The 24,910-nt window shown below is 36.7% G+C and overlaps 1 protein-coding gene and 1 non-coding gene across 2 annotated transcripts; both read right to left on the reverse strand.

The window, feature by feature from the left end:
- Positions 1 to 694: 694 nt before the first annotated feature.
- Positions 695 to 22,393, reverse strand: LOC142350251 (ubiquitin carboxyl-terminal hydrolase 39-like). The gene is made up of 5 exons (XM_075402026.1): positions 21,771 to 22,393; positions 21,173 to 21,322; positions 15,998 to 16,422; positions 1,645 to 1,867; positions 695 to 1,052 (listed from the first exon to the last, which is right to left on the reverse strand). The coding sequence occupies exons 1-5, from the start codon at positions 22,237 to 22,239 to the stop codon at positions 769 to 771; spliced, it is 1,551 nt and encodes a 516-aa protein (XP_075258141.1). The 5' UTR covers positions 22,240 to 22,393; the 3' UTR covers positions 695 to 768.
- Positions 15,500 to 15,571, reverse strand: Trnaq-cug (transfer RNA glutamine (anticodon CUG)). Its single transcript has one exon. It is a non-coding gene; the product is annotated as a tRNA-Gln (tRNA).
- Positions 22,394 to 24,910: the final 2,517 nt, after the last annotated feature.

Here is a 24,910-nt window from a genome sequence, read left to right on the forward strand (position 1 = left end):
ATTCTTTGAATTGTAAAAAGGCGAGCGCCTAAATAATAGCCGTTGAGAGGCTGACTGCGGCTATTACTAAACCTAGAAGGTCAGGTGAATTGCTCTCGAACGACAAGCGGGGGCAATTCAATTTAGAGGAAGCGTAGCTTTAAATTGTTTTATGGTTGCAAAAAACCACGGACACCACAGGGTTTCGAACCCTTAACCTACAGGATGGCCTTCCATTATCTCACCCACTTAGCTACGATGATCTTTCGCTGATAATTGCTTTTATATTAGCAACAAACTTCATTTCAGACGGAGAGCAACTTATGTCACTCAAAAATGAACCCAATAACTTCAAATGACAGGTGAGCAATTTATGTTGAGGCCTGTGTAAATTTTTCTTTATGGCGCAAAAGCTTCTGACCAGCGAAGAATTTGAGCAAAAACGTCCGACTAGCGAGGGATCGCAACCACCGACCCCTGGAGTCCTGGACAGAATCATTGGCTTTACTTCGACGTGAGAGCAATTGAGATCACTCAAAAATGAAGAAGACAAGCATGAAAAAGTCACTCATGTCATGTCAACGAACGTTCTGAAACTGCTTCGTTCGAGAGCAATTAAATATAAATAGCACAAAATCACTGCTTAAGTCTGAAGGCCGTACCCTCAATTCCGAAATTGCTTAGAAATCAATCTCATATATAAATCGAAACAAACTTGAATGAGAAACAATTAATTAGGATCATCTAACACAAATTCAAGTAAAGGTCAACACTTGACATCATATACATTTACTTTTTCCGTCTCTCATACACTTGAATATACGCCTGAGAAAGTGTGATCATCTGAGGCAATATTTCAGTCACGTGCAAATCTTGCAGCTCGAACCATTTCTGAGACGGTCTGTCAATTATATGCACTTTGTACAACCCTTTACTGTTTGAAATGAGTTTCTGAGAAGTTTCTGTTGTGATTTCATCCTCATGTACTACGTTGGCAACTAAGTCATACAGACAACTTTCGTTGGAGTACTTTGTTTTGGCTTCTGGAGTTAGAAATTCTGTCATGTCAAGGCCTGGAACAAAAACAAAAAAAATCACATCATATTGGCAAATTTATGCACTAAAAATATTAACTTCGCTCCTGAAAAAATTATTTCAGTTGACTTAGACTCATTTGAATACGCTAGCTATGTAGAACATAAGGGTCTTTCTCATATTACGTTACTCTGGGGAGGGGGCTAAACGTTATATGGGAAAGGCCCGCACATGGTTAAGATGGGATATTTTGAACTCTTAAATATGCTTAAATGAGATTAATTGTGCTTCAGAGAGCTGTTTTACAAACGGCCTAAATATGCTCAGCACAGACGATTTACTATAATTGACTGATATCAAGGATTAGTCCAACAAAAACTCAAAATCAAGACACAAATCACGTTTGCTTGATTTTTGAACATGTTTCAGTAACTTGTTATGAATGGTTTCACGCGGCCTAACATGTTCCTTTAAACCCCATAATAACTCAAGAGACAAAAATCGCAATGTTTTGTTGCAGTCGTTTAGAAAAGGAAAACTCGTGTCACAATTTTACTTTGAATTGCGACTTGAGCATTTACTTTTGTTAAATTTAAATTTATGTAGCCGAATCGTGAAACATGCACTAACCTTTCAAAGCAAAGTTGACAATAGTCTTGTTTTTCTCGATGAAGAAATTGTTCTTCTGAAATCTCTTCACGTAAATCAATAGAAACTTGGGCAAATGAGTGAGGGCGAATTTCTTCACTGTTGAGTCTTTGTATGTCTTGTACTCTTTCTCTTGTACTCCATCAAACTTCCTCAGTAGAGTTGTCAATGCTATCTGAGGAATCACGTTTTGTTCTTGTTCGTCCTGCAAAACAGTAACAGTCTAGCACTTAAAAAACACTCCAATTCCGACTGTATATATTTACATCACCAATACAATGCAGCTTTATAGAGTTCACTTTCGGATCTCACTTTAGAGGTCATCGATTCGAATACCATATGGATTTCTTTAGTATTTCAAGCATGTTTTCCAAAACCTTGCTTAATCCTATGAGAATAGATTCAGCGGAAATGATCGACTGTTTCGGGAGAAAAAAGTAAAGGTACAAAAAGTCAAAATTTTTGTCCTTTCCGACTATTAGACTTCACAAAACACATTTTGTTTGATTGACAGTTTTTATCCTCCGCAGGATCCATATAAAAATTTGTACGCTGTAGTTCTTATATCTGGGGAAGAAATTAAAAACCTACAAGTATAAGAATTTTTAGAGCGGTAACTGTAGGCCGAACCATAACTTTTCGATAGCATTGAAATGATTTTGAACCTATTGTATTTGTCTTCGTGACATTTTCATAGTTAATGGAATATAAGGTTAATAAAATCACAGGTGGAAAACCTTCAGCAAAAAAATTAGGGATCAGTAACAAATTTTTAGAACTATAATTTTTAGAACACAATTCTTTCATTCTTTCACACAATTCTTTCATTCTATACAGTTGCTTCTTGACCTTCATTTTTTAAACACTTTCTTATGCATTGCTAGTTTTAAACGTTAGCACAATAGTTCTTTTTAAGCAACAGATTCTGTAACATAGTTCTAATTGTAAATATCAATAATTGTAAATTACTCCTGTAAATATCCTCCTGTAATATATTCCAATCATGATGATGACTGCAGAAAAGTTTAATAGTTATTCAAAAGCGGATCTTTATAAAATTTATTGCGAACTTTACCAAAAATTAGAGGAGAAGGACAGTCTCATCGCCGAGCATGTGGTAACCGTGAGTGAATTCCTTAAAAAATCGACACAGGTAACAACTAATTCAGCTATTATAACACCAACGATTAACACGAGTGCAAAAAATGACGTTTTTATTCGAAAGTTTGAAACATTAGAGATCGAGGAGAAAACAGAAAATTTTTTAATTGGTAGTAGTATAATCAAACACCTGGCAAGAGATCGGACATTTCCTCAGGACTGCAGTATACATGCTTACCCAGGCTCGACAACAAAGGAGAAATTGCAATTATTACAGGGTTACGATCAAAAAAAGATGAAAACAGTTATTTTACAGGATGGGACCAATGCTATTCTAAAACAAAAAAGTGATCATTTAGAAACATTATTCTCAGATTACAAAGATCTTGTCTCTGCAATACAGGAAAAGTTCAGCCCAGAATCATTGGTATTGATGGAAGTGCCTCCTTTAAAAAAATTGCCGAAAAACGAACAGACAAACAACAAAATTTATGAATTCAATGAAAAACTGCGAGAGTATGTTACACAAGAAAACACTGAAAAAATCAAAATACTTCCTGTGTGCCACATGTTGAGTCAAATGGCAAATTACAACGCTCTCTTTTACGATGACATACATTTTAATTTTCAGCAGGGAATTCCGTTTATTAAAAACGCAGTTTTAAGTCATTTTCTTTTAACTTCTTGTAATCTTGTTCGATTACAACCTTTGCAATATTCTCAAAGTGCATACGTGAGTAGGGCTAACACTTACAAACCATGGAGACAAACATATCGTTATACAAATGGATTTTAGCTGCAGTTTCTGTTGTTTTTAAGCTATTTTGCAACGTGTAATGATTTATAATCAGATATAACCAAAAATGGCAGGTATTCGACTCATAGTTATACTATGTGTACTACTCACATCCTCCGATAGTATTTCAGAATGTTTTTACAGTCTTCCTTATGCATCTCGAATACCTTCATTCAAAGGAATCTGTAACAGCAAACAATGTGCTTCACCATCCAAATTCAACTTTTCCTTTTTCTTGGTTGTTATATGGTATCTTCTACTAAAAAGTGGTGATATCGAAATAAACCCTGGACCAGTTCTGCCATATGCACTTATGATGAAAAAGTTAAAATTATTTGATTCCAGAATAAAAATTCTACATCAAAACGCCAGAAGTTTAGCAGGACAACATCTGCTGTTGAAAGAACTCATTCAAGACATTGGTTACAACTGCATATATGCGTTTAGTGAAACATGGTTGTCACAAAACCATCCGGAAGAATTTTGGCATATAGATAAGCAAAACTTTGACTGTTTTCGAAAAGATCGCATCCAAACAACAAAAACAAAAGGTGGTGGTATTATCATGTACATTCCAAAATTATTAAAACCTCGTCTCCGCGATGATCTCAACTGCTTTCCGGATACAATTTTTGAAAGTTTATGGGTTGAGTTGAGCATACAAAAAAAGAAATGCGTTTTGAATTTATCATACTGTCCGGAAAAAAAACTTGTTAAGATGTTTTTGGAAAAATTGGTCCTGGGAATTGATCTTGCTATGGCTGAAGGAAAATCTGTCATACTTGCTGGAGACTACAATTTAAACTATTTTGCAAAGCGCGACAGAAGTCTGCTGCAATCTGTAATTTCTCCATATGACCTTAAACCAACGAATAATGACACAGCTACAAGAATGATTAACTCTTCTTCAACACTTATCGATTATATCATAACAGACGATTTCGAAACTGGCATAGTAGCGGATACGATTTTGAAAACTGATCATTTTGCAACAATCACAGTTCTTAAATCTGTGATGCTAAAATCAAAAACTACAAAGAAAAAGTTTTTTGACAAAAAAAAATATTCAGCCATAGCATTCCAAAATTTTATTAAAAATTCAGACTGGAGACACTTTTACGGTGCAGTGACAGGAGATATGATGTTATTAGAATTTCAAAGAATTATTGAAAGAGCATTAGCACTACATGCTCCAATTAAAACCTGTTATATTAGAACAGATAAACCAAAATTCTTGCTTCAAGAAAAATGGTTATGTGAGGAAACAAAAAGACAGTTTTCAAGAATTAGCGATGATGAAACCAAAAATGATTTAATCCGTCAAAAAGAAAAACAACTTCTTTCAAGTTTTATGGAGTTAAACAGTGAAAAAGCCAGATGGAAATTCATTCAAGATCTTCGTAATAAAGAAAAGACTCAAGCAAGAATTCAATCTTTATTAAACAGTTTTGGTGATAAGATAACAAAGCCCATGGAAATCGCAAATCTTCTAAATTACAGATTTTCGACTCTAGGAGAGTTTATTGGCTTGCAACAAACAAACAACATTCCTCCTAAAACTGCTCCGAGAAAGTGTTTCAATTTCCGATATATAACAACCAAGGAAACAAATGTGCTCATAGATTCTTTGAATACAAGTAAACCAGTCGGTCCTTCAAAAATACCAGCTTGGGCAATAAAAGATGCTAAAGCAGCGCTAGCGGAACCACTATGTTATCTCATTAATCAATTCATTACAGAAGGAAAATTTCCAGAAGATCTTAAAAAAGCTTGTGTAACTCCACTCTTCAAAAAAGGGAATCCCGAAGACCCACTCAATTATAGACCTATTTCTGTCACTTCTGCTTTGTCAAAAATTTTTGAAAAGGCGTTCAGTTCACAAATCACAAGTTTCCTCGAAAGGGAGCAATTATTGTCGGCTAGTCAATTTGGTTATAGAAAACAAATTTCAACAATTGATGCTATCCTGAAATCGACAGAACAAATAAGATTAGAACTCAACAAGAAAAAAAATGTTACAGGGGCGTTTTTAGATCTTTCAAAGGCTTTTGATTCTATAAACCACAAAATACTGTTACGGAGACTAGAAAATATAGGTTTCGACGAACATGCTACCAATTTAGTAGAGAATTATTTGAGTAAAAGAACGCAAAGAGTTGTTCTGAATGGAATTGAATCGGACTGGATAAATTTGAAGAGAGGAGTTCCACAAGGTACTATTTTAGGACCTCTATTATTTAACATTTACGTCAACGATTTAGCAAAGATTGTTGAAGAGGATTGCACGGTTGTACAGTACGCAGACGACACTTTTCTTTTTACATCCGACACTGATGAAATATCGGCAAAAACAAAACTTGAACATAACATCTCAAAAATTATTGATTTTTTTGCAAAGTCCCAGTTAGTAGTGAACAAACAAAAAACAGAATATATTGTGTTCAGCACCAGGAAGAGGTTAACAAATACTGTTCTGAATGTTGACAATGAAAGAATAGCAGAATCAAATAGTGTGAAGTATCTTGGCGTAATTATAGACAGCAAACTAAAATTTGATGGAGAAGTGAAAAAGATTCTTCAGAGAATGGCTTGTGGAATAAAAGTTTTGAATACACTAAGTAAAAGTTTACCACAGAAAACGAAAGTCTTATTACTTAATGCAATAGTAATAAGTCATCTACATTATTCCGCTCTAATTCTGATAGGGTTGCAAAAGTCATTACTCACAACTTTAGAAAAACAATTGAATTGGGGAATAAAATCCATTTTTAATAGGAGAAAATACGATCGGTCTACAGATCTCAAACTTCGCAACAAAATACTACCAGTTTCTTTTCTCTTGAAATATCGTTGCTCAAAATATTTTATTCGCTTACTCAGCAACGATCTTCCAGCGTATAAAATTGAACCTCTCCCTACCATGAGAATAAAACAACATGACAGGTCAAAAAAAGTAACTTTCGATATAAGAAAGAACAATAAGTTTTTAACTGATTCTTTTATTGCACAAGCCATTCCAATTTATAATAGTCTGCCTTCTAATATTAGACTGAAAACAACATCGAAAGCTTCCTTAAAAAAACAACTGAAAGAATATTTTTGGAAAGAATTTTTGAAGGACCCAAAAGTAACTGATATTAAAGATGATATTGAGAGCATTAGATTTTAATTTTAATTTTTAATCTTCACGATGTACATATAAAATTGTGAGAACATTTTATGTTCGCATTTTAGGCCATTTTTTAATAATGTAAGGTCAAATTTTTAGTTAAGTAATTTAATGATTTTATAATTTTACATAATGTTATATTCTTAACTTTACATTGCCTCTTTTACCATTTGCTTTTTATACTTATGTGTACCAGAGGAAATTAACAATGTTCTTTTTTTTTTTTATAATTGATAACGATGTTTTTAACAGCTGTTTTTCGTTTTTAAACCTGAAACTTACAATGAATATTTTTAAAAAAATAAATGTTAGAATATCGATCAAACTATAGTCTTAAACTTAGTGAGAATTAGAAAGAAAGTTTGACTTACCAGATTAGAAAGACAAGCAATATGACTTCGATCAAAGAAATTATATAAATGAATCGTCAAGAAATGGTGCTTAGAATCAATATTCGATTCAAATTGGTGAATCTAGATAACTATTATTAGAGTTAGATTAATTGATGTAAAATCTTCCCAGCATGTATTCAATGATGATGATATCTCCGGAAGTGTGAATGAATTCTTAGAAAAGTGCAAATGCATTCCACTTATGGTTCCCTTTGCGACTGATTTGCAGAAGCAAACCATGTTGGGTAACCTTTTCGACCCCCACTATAAATCACGGTGCTAAGATTAGTTTTGTATCTTGACTTTTTCACACTGATAATGGGTATATATACAGCTGATTTTTGAGTCCTTTTCCATCCCCAAATTCAAATCACCATCTTGATCTAATAATCAGATCTCTCCTGTAAATCTCTAAATTCTACTGTAAAATATCATTTTGTTCTCTCATTTTTGAAAAATTAATTCTTTTACTTAGTTAAAAACGCTTTTTATTCCGCTTGCGAAAGTCCATAACCCAACAGGTTATGGGCCAAGCAATTTTCTAAGTCATAAAATTAATTTCCAAAACAAAACTAATTTGTTGTTGACAGTCATAATCCTTTTCTCCTTAGTACCTTTTCTTTTCACAACTGTTTTGCCTGCTCAAACTCCAATGGATCAACAGAAAGTGAAGCTGCTGACCTACACAGGAAGGGCACAGGACTTTCCAATCTGGAGCACAAGATTTGTGGCGATGATGCAGACGAAGGGACTCTACAAATCACTACTGGGGACAGAGGAGCAACCCAATGAGACTGCACCAGACCAATGGGGCGAGCAATGATGAAAAGAAGAACCACAAGGTGCTGAGGGATGTATACGAGAAGGAAGTTGCAGACATCAATGAGAAACGGAACAATGTGTGGTGCCATCTGGCACTGAATCTAGATGCAAGAACCCTTATTCTGATGAGACATGACTGTGTAGGAGATGACGGCATCGGAGATGGAGCAAAGGCTTGGAAGCTTTTACAAGAGAGATTTCAGAGTGTGGAGACGCCGACAGTGATGACTTTGGTAACACAGCTTGCTAGACTGCAACTCGAAGCTGCCGAGGATTTGAATAGCTTCTTCATCAGAGGACAGGAGTTGCTCACATGGCTACAAGAAGCAGGGGAAGCATTCTCAGATACCCTCTTCAACGCCTTGGTTCCCAATGGTCTGCCAATGAGGTATGAAAATTTTGTTATACAGGAAAGCTTCAACCCGGCAACGAACTTCACAGAGTTGAGGAAAAGGCTGCAGAACTTTCATGAGAGCACGGTGCGGAGACACAAGGGACAAAGTGGTTCAGTGGCACTGGCAGTGAAGCGTGACTTCAAGAAGGGACCCAAGAAAGGAAACTGCTTTGTGTGTGGGATCCCTGGACACTTTGTCAAGGACTGCAGGAAGAAGGAGACAGCACAATGCAGCAAGTGTGGTGAGAAGGGTCACCTAGACACTGCATGCAAGAGACAAAGAGATGGAGGCAAACATGGGTCAGTGGCAATGGGTCCAACATTGGCTACACCAGACGAGGAACGCTGGGCAGCTCTTACCCAGTGGAAGACAGCAGGCATGCTAGTGGACAGTGGTTGTACAGATCACATAGTGACGAACATCGATGCGTTCCTTGACTTTGTGCCCATTCAATCAGTGGTCAGAAATCCCAACGGAGAGGCTTCCAGAGTGGTGGGCAGAGGCTGTGTGAGGATCAGCATACCCTCAAACAAAGGGGAATTCCAATGCGAACTCAAAAATGTTCTGTGTGTGCCGGACTATTCTTCAAACCTCCTATCAGTCTCAAAATGCACGGAGTGGGGACTTAGCTTCACTTTCGTGAGAGGAAACAGCTGCGTGAAACTCCAGAAGGGAACTCGGGTAAAACTAACACAAGAAAATAATTTGTTTTACTTAGCCTGCAGCGTTCTAGAATTCAAGATGAGTTCCAACAGCGTGAAACTTGACAGTGCAAGGAAGTGGTTCCGGTTCTGCATTGTGTTTGCAGACCAGTACACGAAGTTTGTGTTTGTGAAATTGTTTAAGGCAAAGAGTGAAGCATTGGCCAGCCTGAAGAAATTTGCTCTCAGTGTGGGGACGCCCAAGAAGCTGAGGCAAGACAATGCGAAGGAGTTTCTCTCAGAGCAGTTCAAGACGTACTGCTTAGATGCAGGCATTCTACAGGAGAAGACCATACCAGAGACGCCACAACAGAATGGGTTAGCTGAAAGGTGCAACAGGACACTGCTGGAGATGGCAAGATATTTGCTCATTGACTCAGGACTTCCCAAGATGTGCGGAGCAGCAATTCTTCACGCAGCAAGGATCAGAAACTTGGTAGTAACGAGGAGAAGAAAAATGCCCAGCAGAGCTGATGAGAGGTATAAAACCTAAGCTTCCAATTAGTAAATTATCTATTTTTGGTTGCACAGTCTTCATGAGGAAGAGGGACAGAGAAGTCAGCAAAATTGAACCCAAGGAACTGGAAGGAAAGTTTGTGGGTTACACTGAAGGAGAAAACGGATACCTGGTGTACATACCCAACACACGCAAGGTGATGGCAGTTCGAGATGTGATCATCAAGGAGTCTGAAGTGGGCTCAATCGCTGACAACAAAGAAACGGCTGACCTACTAGATGATGGGTCGGAACTGGGAATCTGGAACCCAGATGATGGTCATCAAGACGATGACAACAGAGAACGACAGGACACATCTGCAATAAGGGAGGAGTGGCATGACGCAGGGAGCGTGAATACTCAAGAAACAACATTGAGACAAGAGGCCTCGGATGTTGGAGAAACAGCACTAGATGAAGGATCTACTGCAACAAGAGGGAGTCACAGAGACTCAGAGTCACTGGAAGACAGTGACACAGAAGACTTCTCACAGTTAGAGACAGTTGGCTTCAATGAAGATGCACTGGAACACGCGGACAGAGCAGAGCCCAGACGAGGGACACGAGCAAGGAATGTTCCGCAATTTTTTTGGAGAAGTCAGGACCCATATTGCTGTGACTGAGGGCGACTATGTGGAACCCAAAACAGTCTACGAAGCCAAGCAAGGTGACGATTGCGACCAGTGGCACCGGGCAATGAAGGACGAGGTCAAGGCACTCCAAGACAACAAGACTTGGAACCTAGTGAGACCACCCACAGATAGGGACGTCATACCGGGCAAATGGGTCTACAAAGTGAAATTGGGACCCATTGGTCAAGTGGACAAATACAAAGCGCGCTATGTGGCGAAAGGCTTCAAACAAGTGGAAGGACTGGACTACTTTGAGACTTTTGCGCCTACCTGCAGGCCAGAGACATTCAGGATTCTACTTCAGCTATCAGCGAAGCAGGGCCATGTGATGCACCAATTTGATGTCAAGACTGCTTTCCTGCACTCACCAATCGAGGAAGAAGTATATCTGGAACAACCACAGGAGTTTGTAAAACGCGGATCCGATGGGGAGAAGTTAGTATGTCGACTAAATAAATCAATTTATGGTTTGAAACAGGCTGCTAACAACTGGTACAAAGAGCTGGCAAACTTCCTACTGAGACAGGGGTTCACCAGAAGCAAGAACGATCACTGCTTGTTCGCAAGATTAGAGGCAGAGGATCACACCTTCATCTTGGTCTGGGTTGACGACATCATAGTAGCATCAAGAAGTATGACAGTGGTCTCTGATGTCAAGAAGGCACTAGAAGCAACCTTTCACATGGAAGACAGAGGGAGACTACACTGGTTTCTGGGTCTAAGAATCAGACGAGAAGAGGGCAAAGTCACAGTCGACCAAGAACGCTACATAGAAACAATGCTTGAGCGGTTTCAAATGGATCAATGCAAACCCTCAAGAACTCCAGCTGATTTGAATTTGAAACTTCAGACAGCACAGAACGGAGACGAAGAAGTGGACCAGAGGATCTACAGAAGCTCGGTTGGATCACTTCTGTATCTGCCCAAACAGACGAGGCCAGACATTATGTTCACAGTCAACACACTGTCCAGACACATGAATGCACCTACCAATCAACACTGGATGTGCGGAAAACGACTTCTGCGATATCTTTAAGGTTCAAAAGGTTTAAAACTTACTTACACAAAAGAGGCTAGTTATGATTTAGTGGGGGAAAGTGATGCAGACTGGTCTGGAGACGTGAACGACAGAAAATCAACAACGGGCTATTACTTCAAGCTCAACGGACGTGGCGCAGCACTCAGCTGGGGTGTCAAGAAGCAGGCCACAGTTGCTCTTTCTTCATCAAAAGCAGAATATCAGGGCATAGCAGCAGCAGTTCAGGAAGCACTCTACCTGAAACAACTTCTAAAGGATTTTGGCATCCAACAGAAACGTCCAATAGCAATTGGAGAAGACAACCAAAGTTGTATCAGACTCTGCCAAAACCCAGTCATGCACAAAAGGAGCAAGCACATCGAAACAAAGTTTCACTTCATCCGGGACAAGACGGAAGATGGGACTATTTCAATTCATTACGTCCCTACAGACAACATGGCAGCGGACATCTTCGCAAAGTCCTTACCCGTTTCGAAAGTGGAAACATTCAGAGCAGTTTTGATGGGAACAGACTCTACGCAATCAGCTCAAGTCTGAGTGGGGGTGTTAGAATATCGATCAAACTATAGTCTTAAACTTAGTGAGAATTAGAAAGAAAGTTTTACCAGATTAGAAAGACAAGCAATATGACTTCGATCAAAGAAATTATATAAATGAATCGTCAAGAAATGGTGCTTAGAATCAATATTCGATTCAAATTGGTGAATCTAGATAACTATTATTAGAGTTAGATTAATTGATGTAAAATCTTCCCAGCATGTATTCAATGATGATGATATCTCCGGAAGTGTGAATGAATTCTTACAAAAAATGCAAATGCATTCCATTTATGGTTCCCTTTGCGACTGATTTGCAGAAGCAAACCATATTGGGTAACCTTTGCGACCCCCACTATAAATAACGGTGCTAAGATTAGTTTTGTATCTTGATTTTTTCACACTGATAATGGGTATATATACAGCTGATTTATGAGTCCTTTTCCATCCCCAAATTCAAATCACCATCTTGATCTAATAATCAGATCTCTCCTGTAAATCTCTAAATTCTACAGTAATATCATTTTGTTCTTCTCACATTTTTGAGAAATTAATTCTTTCACTTAGTTAAAAACGCTTTTTATTCCGCTTGCGAAAGTCCATAACCCAACAAATAATTTTCATAAAATTTAAAACATACCCGGCAGATTGTCGGAAAATAGCCGCCGTTGATTCCCATAACTCTATTGGGATTGAAAGAAAAGAAAAAATCAACAAAAATTGATTTTTTTATATAAACATTTTTAAGTGCGATTTATTTTGATGTCATTTCGTAATTGAACATACTCCTGTCTCAGTGAGAGGCTACAGGATCTAGTATCAATACCAATAAGCATTATAGATAGTAACTAAAACTTATGAGAACAAAGTTCACGTACCGGGCATCTAAAAATGGGCTTTATGGGTTTATCCCGTTTCCATTTCTTACTTTGATTTTTTTTAAACTGACTCTCTTTATTTTGAATTGCTGCTGTTTAAAAGAACTTATAGTAGAATGACAGAAGAGTAAAACTAGCCTAGAGAAGTCAAAAGAATTCACGCAAAATGTCGAAAAAGCGGCAAAATGGGTAAAATTAAAAAAAGTTCGACGAAGTAAAAAAAAATAGGAGCGCTATAATAGCCGGCTGAGAAGATGAAGGCGGCTGTTAAAACTATAACACCTCAAAATCTACATTTCTGTAAACTATGAGGAAAATTGTTTTAAAGATAATTCTTCGAAGTTTTTCTCTCGAAGATTTTATGCAGGAACAAGGCTTTTTAAACTCTCTCAGCTATATCTTGTATCTGTTACGTCTAAATTTATTTATTTGGGAACGTTTCTTAAAAAAGCAATTGTTAGTTGAACCTTTTCTCTTATGCACAGTTTTTGCATAATTGCTTCATTACGTCTAGGTTACCAAATAAACATGGAGGCTCGGTAATATGCGTTTGCATATTGTGTTACATTTTGGCTGAATTATACACCAAATGACGAAGCGACAGAAAATTTTCAAAAATTCAAATATGGTTGAAACATAATTGGTATATGATTTTTAAAATGTTCCCAACTCAAATAAATTAGTAAAATAAATAATGCCACATTAGAGGTCCAATGACATCTGCCTTTATAAAGACTACGAGACAAGACAAAGAAAAATATAAAAAACAACAACTAACATTCATATCCAACAATCATTTTTAGAAAAGAAAAAAAAACAAAGTCAAAACAGCGTCAAATAAAACCTAAAATACACAAAATTAATTGTATTTTACGAGGAAACATGGGACCAGTCCTTAATGGGACTCAGAAAACAAGTGCAGAAAAAAGCACGAAAACATCAAAGTTAAAAAACGTTTATTTTTGAAACCAAATAATTTCAAATACGGAAAAACTATTAGAAACTTTAAATAGCTTTAAATTCATCTGAACTTCCATATAAAAACATTGAGACCTGTAGTTATCAAGAATATTCCGCGTGTTTACAAAAACAAACCACAAATACAGACGAAAAACCATAATTTTTTCCGTTAACAAATATAATTAGATAAGATATGTGAATAACGATACTAGACAGCAAGTGGTTAAAAACAAAAAGAAGAAGTTAAGAAGAACATTTGTATTTTTCGAAAACAATTAACTTCAAAGTCATAAAAGACATTAGCTATGAAATCAAATCATTAATTAGGCCCATTTATATTTACAAAAAAAGACAAATAAACAAAAATATTAAATTTTTTGCCAAAAACCTGCGTCGAAGTCGTTAAAACAATGAACAACGCACTATAAACAATATTTATGTTCAAATGAGCCTTTATTTAAAACGTGATATTCGACCTGTGCTTAACGAGACTAGGTAACAAGCACACAAAAAAGAACAGCAAATGCAAAGTTAAAACATAAACCGACAAATGTCGGAAGAATTTCTCTTGAACAACAGGCGAGGCAATTTAATTCATGGTCTTCAGTCTAGATCAATTTTTCTTTATGGGTGCAAAAAAATTTAACCCCGCCGGGATTCGAATCACTGACCTCTCGATCCATGGCCACCCTCACTAACCACTGCGCTACGAGTCCGTTAATTTTGCTATGTTGCAACCCGATTTTATATTAGCAACTTCGGAGCACTAGAGATCACTCAAAAATGATGAACGAAAGCGTAAAAAAGTCACTTGAGAAGTCAAAGAATGTTCTAGAAGAAAAGCGCAAAATTGTCAAGCGAAAGATTTGCATAAAAAAAAGACACACACGTTTACAATAATTGCTATGAACTGCGTTCAAGAGCAATTAAAAATACGTCAAAGTCATGAAAAACTATAGTTATCAACCGAAATCAGTTGATAGGTTGCTTTGTTCATCCATAGAAGCCGCTAAGACCTGCCATTAAAGCGAATTTTTCATACGACTACCGAAAGAACAAAGACAAAAACAGAAAATTCCACCAAAATTCTGCTAGAAGACGGTGTCGAAGCCGTTAAGCCGTAATGTGTTCACTGAAAAAATGTATGTTCAATTGTTCCAATGAAGTGACGAGAGAATAAAAAGATTGGAAAATGTCGAGAAATCGATTTTTTTGTGAAAACTCTTTTGTGATATTTATATCTGACAATCTTCATTTTTTTTTATTTTTAAAGAATGCTCTATCCCATTAAATTTTGGAATCCCCTTTCATACTTTCCTCCGAACGATGACTTTTCCCCCGAACCATGAAAAGTTTTGAAAAGTTGATTAAATGATACCGTTTCCGATCAGATTGCAATATGGTCAGGCTAGTTTTAGTGCTACTCGATGAATGATGAACCTGATTTGTAGCAACTCCGAGTTGGTTCAAATTCGATTTCCGGACTATTAAAGTCTTGAAGAATCTTTTCACGATACTAAGAACAAGCAATAGAACAATCTGAAGTCAAAAATTTATAATCCAAAATGTAGAAACTAGCTTAACTTCCGAAATGAGAAAACAAACTGAAACTGATTGGCCGATTGAACGCCGTCAGAATATTAGAATTAAAGTTTTAGATCGCCCAGAAACTCATTTTAGCAATTATGGCATACGTGGCCTCTCAAAAGAGAACCTCCTTGAGACAATTCGAGTTTTGCATGGAGGTATCCCGTGTTAATTTATGAATGTACCAGTTGTTGCAGCAATTCCCAGTTGCTCTAGTAGTCAGGATTTTTGGCTTTCCCCCACAGGGGTTCGGAAATCAGATAATATGATTTGTTAGGAAATAATAATTTGTTTGAACTGTTGCTGTAGAACTATATTTGCTCACTATAAAAGAAGGTCCCACCGAGATTTGAACTCGGATCTTTGGATTCAGAGTCCAAGGTGCTAACCATTACACCATGGGACCGTTTACTTTATCTCTTTGACAACTTTCCATTACAAAATGATATTTTTCTTGGGGGGTCAATTTTTCAATTTTTGCTGCTGTTGTCACAAGTTGACTAAAATTTAATAATCAAGACGCTATTTCGTAAATTCACGTCTTACTTGGCACTTTGTGATTATACCGGGAGCAGTCAATAATCTCTGCTCCCAGTATATTGTAACTGCATAATTGACAAACTCATAAGGGTTAATATAAACTTTGAGGAATAATGGATAGACCCATCTCTTGAACCATTGTCAGTGCAAAAACAAGCAATAGTTTGTTCTTCGCACGCCGAAATGAACACACAAAATAACTTGTTTGTTGACCACGGGGGGGGGGGGGGGGAGGCGTAAACATTTCCATTCTTTTTTTCAATCTGATTAGTGCAACCAATGAGACACTAACCTTGAAAAGTGGCATCGGGGGGACGTCCAATGTCAAATAAGTAAACTGCTGCTCCTCGGATTTTTCATAATACTCCGGATCATTGTACAACTTAGTCAATTCCTCGGGATTCGTAACTTCTGCTGGAATTAATTTGCGACTGCTTACTTTCATTTTTCCTCTCAGAGTCCGAGATATGACCGAACTTTTCAGATTCTTGGTTCCATTCAGTGCTATATGAAGTGAATTCAAAAGCCACGATAATACGTCTATTGCATCGCCTTGTTTTGTAATTTGAAATACTTTCTTACTGCATAGGACTATAGCTTGCAGCATTTCGTGAGGTGATACGTGTGCTTTGAAGTTCCCATAATTCCAGAGTTTTCTATATAGTTCACCCAGTCTTTGAAGAAGAACCTTCAAATGGTCGTGTGATATGACTTGCGCTAAAACAAACATAGCTGAAATATTGCCAGAAAATAGCAGCAATAGTTTAGTAGATCAGCAGTCTAAAAAAGTAAGACCAAACGAGAGAAAATTCATTTTTTAAGTATTTGCTGAGATGTAATTTTTGATTTAGAAGAAACTGTATTACATGTGCGCGGTTTCTACTGGCTGCCTTCAAATAAACTTCAATTACCGGAAAAAACCTGAAAACAGCTAAAACCAAAGTAAAATAGCCCCAAGTGAACAAAAATCACAATTAAGAAAACAAACTTGTGTGTTCAAACACTGTTTTACTTTAAAATTAGAGTGAAAAATTTCACGCCGTATAACCACTTGATTCTCCCCTCCACTTCCGGTTTCACAGTGACCAAAATCACTTCAATTTGACTTCAAAAATTATGAAAATGTGTGAACAGACGATTCAAATTCTTTCAGTTGTCAAAACCAACAGAAGGCCAACAATAGCTGGCTATCACAGCTATTATTTAAAGCACTCAAATATACTTCTGCGGCATAACATCACAGCACCATGAAGTAGAAACTTAATCGACTAAAAATTGAAAACTGAAAATAAGGAGCAAAAGAAGTGTCAACATAATACAGATATAAACAATCTCCAATTGTTAACCCACTTGACAAAAATATTTCTCTAATAACTTTAACAACTTCAGATCTACTGTCTTCGCACCCAGTGCAACTAAGCTCAGTTGTTTGTCGATTTATGTCGTATTTAAATCATAACTGACAAACGTCGGAAAGTGGGGGGGGGGGGCTGCATGAGTATGACTTTATTATATAACACTTTTAAGATTGCTGCGCATTCTTCATTTCAATCATTTCAATTTTAATAGTAAAATGACGCCAATTAAGTTGATATGCTTCAAATTGTGGATGAGAGAAATTCAGATCACGAAAGTTTGCATAGAGGCACGTTTAGAATTAACAACAAAGTGAAATTTTGATTGAAATACCAAAAAATGGTAGCAAAACCCGCCAAATTTATTTCTCTATTTAATTTGGCCTAATAAAAAATTTAAATGCAACTTAATTCACTTAGTTTGTGACTTCTCAGCTTGCTTACAGGCTTTTTATTATATTAACCAAATTTTTGATTAAAAAAATAAAACCGTTTGAGGTTACGTTCATCTGTTTTCATACCACTGAAATACTACGAGTTCTGACAAAACTATTTTTTCTAATCTGGCAACGATTTCAAATTATCATGTATTTATCTCTTAAATACTCTTTAATAAGTATAGGGTATACTTATTGCCACATACTTTTGAAAGACAACAGAGGAACCAAGATAGCTCTTGAAGTAGACCTTTTTGTCCAGTTTTGATCTAGTTTTGCTCTTTTATGTTAGAAAAAATTTAATATTAAAAATTACTCTCGCATAGATTCAATAACTAAATTAGCTAAAATTCACAGTTAGCACCAAACCAGCCAACTGTTGAGTCCAATTTTAACATTTGGCTGCAAAAAATCTATGAAGCCACATTATTGCATAAATCTTTGAAGTCACCTGCCTTCTTTATATTTTGTGTCAATTTCAGTCATTTTTCATCAGCAAAGATCAAGAATTAATCTGTCCAGATTCAATTTGTTTTTATCCAATGCTGCCAAAAACAAGATTTATAAACATAACCGACAAACGTCGGGCGAATTGCTCTCAAACGACTGGCAAGTGTTTGGCTTCGTCAGTAGCAAGCTGCGACTTTGCAGGCCAGCTTTAGCTTAATTGGTGGTGGGGTAAGCCCCGAGAGGGGTCGAGCATTCGCCGTTTCGGGTGGAATGAGGTGGAGTTCAGTGAGGGGTGCGAAATGTGCGTGTGTGTTAGAAGGGTGGAGAGGGTGGGGCAAACTATTCAACCTAAGAAACGCCCTTCACATTATGGGCTTTTGTCTCCTAAACAATTTCGGTGAATCGCATATTTAATTACTAGTAAGACGTAAGGCTCTAAGAGAACTCAATGCCCTCCGAGATTTAGCTGTTTATCCCGTTTTTGAGGACGAAAAGTCAATCGGTCAGACGAAAAAAAACGATCCAACAAATTTGGTAGTACGAAAAATAGCTTGACCAACAATAAGCTTAACTAATAAAAATTGCTACAAAAATCGTAAGAGAGCAATCATTAATGTTACTTCAAATGACCTTGAAAAGTTTCTGGCGCAACATTTTAGCTCAAATCACAGCTTTCAGAATTTGTACTAACTTTGACATTATTCGCTCAAATTGTATCAATGATTCCAACACAACGGTAATCACAATAACTTATCCAGTTTTAAAAACTGTCTTTTTTCTCCGCTGCTTTTTGACAAGATTCTCCTTGACCACTCGGACTTGCGATTCCTGAGAGCCGTATTTAGTTACTCAACAATTCTGTTCTTTTAAACAGCTTCTAATAGTTTTGGTACCGTTTAGTTCAAACCTCACTTGGTGCCAATTTTGCAATTTTAGTTTTTATACTTTCGGGATATATTGAATTTGTGGAGACACGGTGAAAACTCTATTAACAGGAACATATTTTAATTCTGATTTTTCTTCGAGTTTTTTCTTCGAATCTGTCACCGAAAGTTCTGCCATTTTCTTTTATTTCTGGAGAAATATTGGAAGAGTTTTTAAACTTTAACTTAACTATTTTATTTTCAAAATTGTCTTTACTATCTTCTGTCTGATTATTTCCCAGATTTTTTAACAGCCGGAATTTTTGAAGCAATTATAAAATTACGGGAGTTAATCATGTAATTTTACGTGGATTCGGGTTCCTGTTTGTTCACCATGATTAAAATAGCCAGGAAATTGCCGGAAAATAGCTGCCGTTGACCCGCTCGACGCATATCGGGATTGAAAAAGACAAGAAAAAACATGAGAAAGAAATTGACAGGATTGTTCTAAGTGTCAATAAGTGCACTAACTTTGTGCGCAAACTCTCCAATTCTGTTGGATTCTAAAATTATAGGTAATGCAGCTTCTAAACTGAGGGCTATTAAACTTAATATTAATTCAACCTAGCAACACTTAGCATTTGCATAAAGAAGAAAGTATTTATTCCCTGCAAGGACTATAGGACTTTAGTTAACGAAAAACAGTATTCAACAGAAAACATAGTCCCCAAAAATGCAAAGTCAAATTTAAATGAACTCAGGAAGAACATTAGGGATACTTGTAGAATACAAACCATGAGAATGCATTATTCAGCTTGAAAATATCCATTTTACTGTGAAAATGACACGTAATGAAGAAGGCTTCAAAATGAAATCAACTATATCGTTCTTGTGTAAATGGCTTACCATTTGTACTGTTCTGATGAAGAAAGAGGATTGATTCCAGTTTTATCGACAGGAATAAAACGGTCGCAGGAAGGCCTAATTGGCTTCTACTAATTTAATGTAAGTCCAGATGTTAGTGAAGTAGTCAGCTAATAGTGCAATAAAGACAGACCATTCGTAGTATTGAATGAGATAAATATAGGGCAAAGTTTTGTTTTGGACAAGATCGTCTTCATATGCTAGAGGCTTTTCAAATTACCATCTGACACTTTTTCTGAAATTTTTCGTGTAAGCGAATACAAGTGATATAAGGCCACCAGATGTTGGAACCGTAAAACACAGGAATGTAAAAGGTAGAATTTTTGTTAGGGCGATGTAGAAGGGAATGCACCACGGAGTTTGTGAAACGACCGCCAAGTTTTTCTGGCATTTAACGTGGCTCATCCAATTTAAATTCTCAGTTACAACAATACCGAGATCCGGTATTGGTTAACTGAAGGTAAGAAAGTAACTGACCCATTATTGTAACAGACAGGGTAGATAAAATTGTTGACGAGAAAAATATCGCTTATGACTCATTGGTGTTAATGATCATACCTGATTAAATTCCAGTAATAGAACAAAAGGATATCGTAAAAGCACCGCAGAAAGCCCATTTTGCTCGGAAGTCCAATTGCTGCATGAGAACAAAAAAACATCGAAAAAGCGAATTTTTGTTTAAAATGGCAAAATTTTGCGTACAATCAGCAAAATAGCTGAAAAAAATGCATATAAGCACAAAATTCATATCAATTACCCGAAACCTTCAAACCACTGTCAAAACGACCCTTAAATTAATACTATCAAACAAACCTATAAACAAAAAGCCTCAGATGAACAAAATATTCCGCACGCTTACAAACTTTTTTCGCATCTCAATTTCTCGCGCTCTCGAAAACAGCGGTACGAACAAAAAAACTTTGTCTTTTCGCTCTACTCTTCAACTTTGTTCAGCACCAAATCCACTCCAGAATTTTTACGCTGCTCATTTCCTGCTTAAATTCACTCCCAATAAAACTGATTTAAAAAGACATCTCCAAAACTCCTCTTCGAGTTGTAATAAGACAGCGCCCCAATGCACTGACAGCCTCCCAATGCACAAATTCAATGAGTTGCAAAAAAAAGAATGCTCCTAAGCAATAGCCTTTCAGAGGCTGTCGGCGGCTATTATATATTTTTTGTTTACCCATTTTTGTAGTCTATGGCTCAAAAACAGGTATGCTGTTTTAAAGAAAAACTTTTTGTCGAATAGTTGAATTTGAATTCAGAAAACTTTGGCTGTTGACATTGGTAGACTTTTTTAACAATTTTTGTTTCATAGTTGTTCTGTCAAATCTCCAAAATATCTCGGAGTTCGATTGGTTAGACGAATTTAGTTGGGTGAAAAATCTGATCACTGACTTTCACTAAACAAATTCAGTTTAGAATGCCCACTCACCTGTAGGTCTGGGAATGTTGACATAGTTTTCTTCTTGCAGAAAGAAATCCCTGATTGGTGGGATGTGTGACACAATCTGTAACACTACATTGCAATAGTCGTTGGCTTTGATATTGTTCAAGCCCACAATTCCTGGCCGGTAAGGATTTCCTAAATTTAAAAAAATAGCGAATGATTTTACGATGTAGTATTGTTGTTGTTGTGCATTTACAGCCTATTTGGCACTCACAGATCAACTGCCACGTACAGATCAAAATAATTTCGCATGTTTAATGAAATAATCAAATGAGAACCAAACAGAATTAATAGACCACTGCTCCTAATTGTCCAAAAAGTTTTGCGAAAAATCTTGCGACGTTCCTGCGACCTCTTACAAGCAACCTATTCCAAAGAGGAACCTGGGACCCTTATGTTCAAAATAGTTCAGTTATTATAAACTTAACATTAAAAAATTTAGTAGTAGCAGTAGTAGAAAAAGCTGTGGTAACATTTTGTCCCACATTGAGTTCAGTTTCCCTTTAGTGGTTCAGTTTTCGCAATTACATAATAGTCGCCAAGAGCATAGATCGTCAATTGCAAAAGATAAAAAAAATAATACCTGTTATGGGTCTGCAAACTTTTTCTTGCAAGGCCAACCTCTCGATCTGCTCTTTCGTGAACACAGGTTTACACACATGCTTTATGTCATCCAAGGACGAATCAATGATTTCGTAGTTATCGGGGATGCAGAAGAACTTAAGAGTATGCAAATTCATAAATACGTGATGACCGCATTCTCCGCTATGAACATAAGCTGGAGTTGAATTTCCGCGTCCTTGAAAATACAATCCACAGACCAGACAAGCATATACGTTTAACGGGGATAGTGTTACAGAGCACAATTTCTCGAAGTCAAAATCGAGAAAACTTCGGTTTATAGTGTCCAAGTAGGGACAATTTCTGCTGTCAAACTTCTGTTTCTTCGCAGTAATTGGATAGTCATCTTCATTATCCTCATTGTAGCTAACAGAACTGTAGTTAGTATGTTGTGTTTTTTCACGCTTTAGATGACCACTATCCATTCTCATAGCATATCTGGAAAATTATTCAGACACGGAACAATCAGGGATTTGGAAAAATTAATTTTAATTGCAATAATTGGCAATTAATTGATTGCAATAATTGATTGGTTACTCTATTTTAATTGCAATAACTGATTGTAACGAACAATTAATTGCCCCATATTTGGCAAAAATTGAAGCACCATTTTGCCAGGTCGCAAACCTGCAACTAGCGAAAAACTTCCCAGATCACAAACTTCTGTCAGAGATCGTATTTTGGCGGATTTGGGTGTTTAAAAAGTTTGTCGTTGAATAGAAATTAAAAAATTCAGATATGATATAACCATTTGCGTACATATTTAGGTCAATCAAGGCAAAAGTGTTTTCAAATCTTTTTTATAAGGTCAATTGAGAGAAAGCCCCTCCCCTAAAAAGGTAGTCGGTCAACTCGGGGGCAGCAAGTCAACTCCTATGTGTATTTATAAATCCTAACAGTAGTCAAAAATTGAAGAATCAGATGCAACAGATAAAGAAATTAAAGCACCAGAATTATAATCAAAATAGATATGGTAAAAAGCAATTAAAGTGTAATATGTAGTAGTAGTAGTAATGCAGGATTTAGAGTAAGACTCTTGAGTTTCCACCCAATTTTGTAGTAATTTTGAATCAAGATTAGAAAAAATATAAAGATTTAAAAAAGGATTGTCAATTTAAAAATTTCATCGTCAGGTTATAAACAAAACAAAATGCTAAAAATGAAAAGCCAGAAAACAAAATGCAAAACACCAAAATGACTCATTCAAGGATATTTAATACGAATTTTTACATATCTACAATCGTATCTACAAAACTTTTTACATCTGCTCTACTTGATTTTTTCAACGACCTGCCGTGTATTCTTCTGGACAGTATTATGTGGCTATTGGCTGATGACGCGAAACTAGTTTTCGACTCTTTGAATTTCAATGATGATCTTGTACGTTTCTGCAATTGGAATCAAGCAAACGGGATGTTAGTCAACGCGAAAAGGAGCCTATGTATTTCTTTTGGGACTGTTGCTCCCGTGTTAGAGTACGCCAACGTCACAATTCCCCAACAAGTGTTTGTGAAGGATCTCGGAGTTTACGTCAACAGAAAGTTTAAATGGAACACGCATACTCAATGCAAAATCACCAACAGCCGCAGAGCTTTCTACAAGCTTAAAAATACTATACCTTGGAGCACTCCATCACATATCAAGTACAAGTTCTATGTCGTCTATGTTCTTCCAATACTCCTCTATGTCTCCCAAATCTGTTGCTTGTCCCTTGCAGACCTCAGGGTCTTCGAGAATATCCAAAAAAAGTGCTTGCGATGGGATTACGGGAACTCTAGGAACTACTTGGACACTCTTCTCACACATAAAATCCTACCTATGGCCCTTTGAATCCAAGTTGAGGACTGCCGACTGTTCCTTCTCTTGGCTCAAAATTGAAATAATCTTTATTTGAAGTTTTATCTCTTCGTGTGACAAGAAGACGGAGAAACAAGTTCAAACTCAAACGTAAAGTAGCCCCTGGATCTTTCTACGAACGGTCAATTAACATGATTAACTTTTTCTATCGGATAATCGATGATGACTATTTCAAGATAAAAAAGATTGTTGAACATTTTGAAACCAACATTCCATTTTTCAATCCCTGTTCTCGATGCTCATGGTTTGTTTGTTGCAATTGCCCCTCTTGTACGAGCTCTGTAAATATTAAATAGTGGAAATGAATTTCATTGATTTATATTTTATGGGCCCTTAATCGGGAATTAAGTCTTCTCTCTCTCTCTCTCTCTCTCTCTCTCTCTCTCTCTCTCTCTCTCTCTCTCTCTCTCTCTCTCTCTCTCTCTCTCTCTCTGAGTAAATATACATTTTCGGTTTGATGTAGCAGATGCATATCGACATGTTATTATGGTATCAAAAACTATCAGAAACTGGACGAATTCTGAACTATAGGAGCTGTGCACCCCTTCAACATCAAAAAAACATAATCCAGGGAACAATAAACAGCCTTTTTCGAGCCACCAGCAATTTGCAAGCGTTCAATGAAGCATTGAGAAAAATTGAAGAAGTATGGGAGCGTAATCAATGACCTAGGCATTTGGTAGGGAATATTGTCAATGATACAATTAACCCGCTGCGAATGAAAGAAAAAAGGAAAGGGATATAACGCAGGTGTAGCCGTAAAACAGCAAAAAAATAATGAGAAACAACAATTCGAATTACAGTACAGAGGTATCCTTTCCAATGAATTTGTTGAGAAGCTGAACAAAATTCATCCTGTACAGACAATTTTCACCACTCGGAAATATAAGAGCTGTTTACCTAGCCATAATTCTAGAATTGATAAAGACCTCTAATCCCACGTGGTTTATAAACTCACTTGTAATGGATGCAAATCCACCTATGTAGGGCAGACATGCCGACATATTACCATAAGGGTTGCAGAGCAAAAAATATAAAGCAAGTAGCACAACAGCCTCCATTACTCTACAGTTGTTCCTATTGACGCTTCTACTGCTGGGCGCCGGCGCATGGATCACGCGCCACGTTTTCAAATCTACAAAGAAAAACAATTGATAGAGCATCAAGTTTAATTCATTTAAAATTGCAATTATTGCCATAATTGATTTTTACGTGTTGCCAACTAAATTAATTGATTGCTCCTAT

Source organism: Convolutriloba macropyga, chromosome 12, assembly GCF_964194025.1.
Source record: "Convolutriloba macropyga chromosome 12, txConMacr16.3, whole genome shotgun sequence".
Lineage (NCBI taxonomy): Eukaryota > Metazoa > Xenacoelomorpha > Acoela > Convolutidae > Convolutriloba > Convolutriloba macropyga.

What these genes read in the sequence shown, in the direction of transcription:
- LOC142350251 (XM_075402026.1), bottom strand. Translation starts at nt 22,239, where the DNA reads ATGAGAATGGATAGTGGTCATCTAAAGCGTGAAAAAACACAACATACT. An exon ending in CAACATTCCCAGACCTACAG is followed by an intron (nt 16,423 to 21,172) that starts GTGAGTGGGCAT and finishes TGTTTGTTTTAG; the next exon opens with CGCAAGTCATATCACACGAC. An exon ending in CCCCGATGCCACTTTTCAAG is followed by an intron (nt 1,868 to 15,997) that starts GTTAGTGTCTCA and finishes ACTGTTTTGCAG; the next exon opens with GACGAACAAGAACAAAACGT.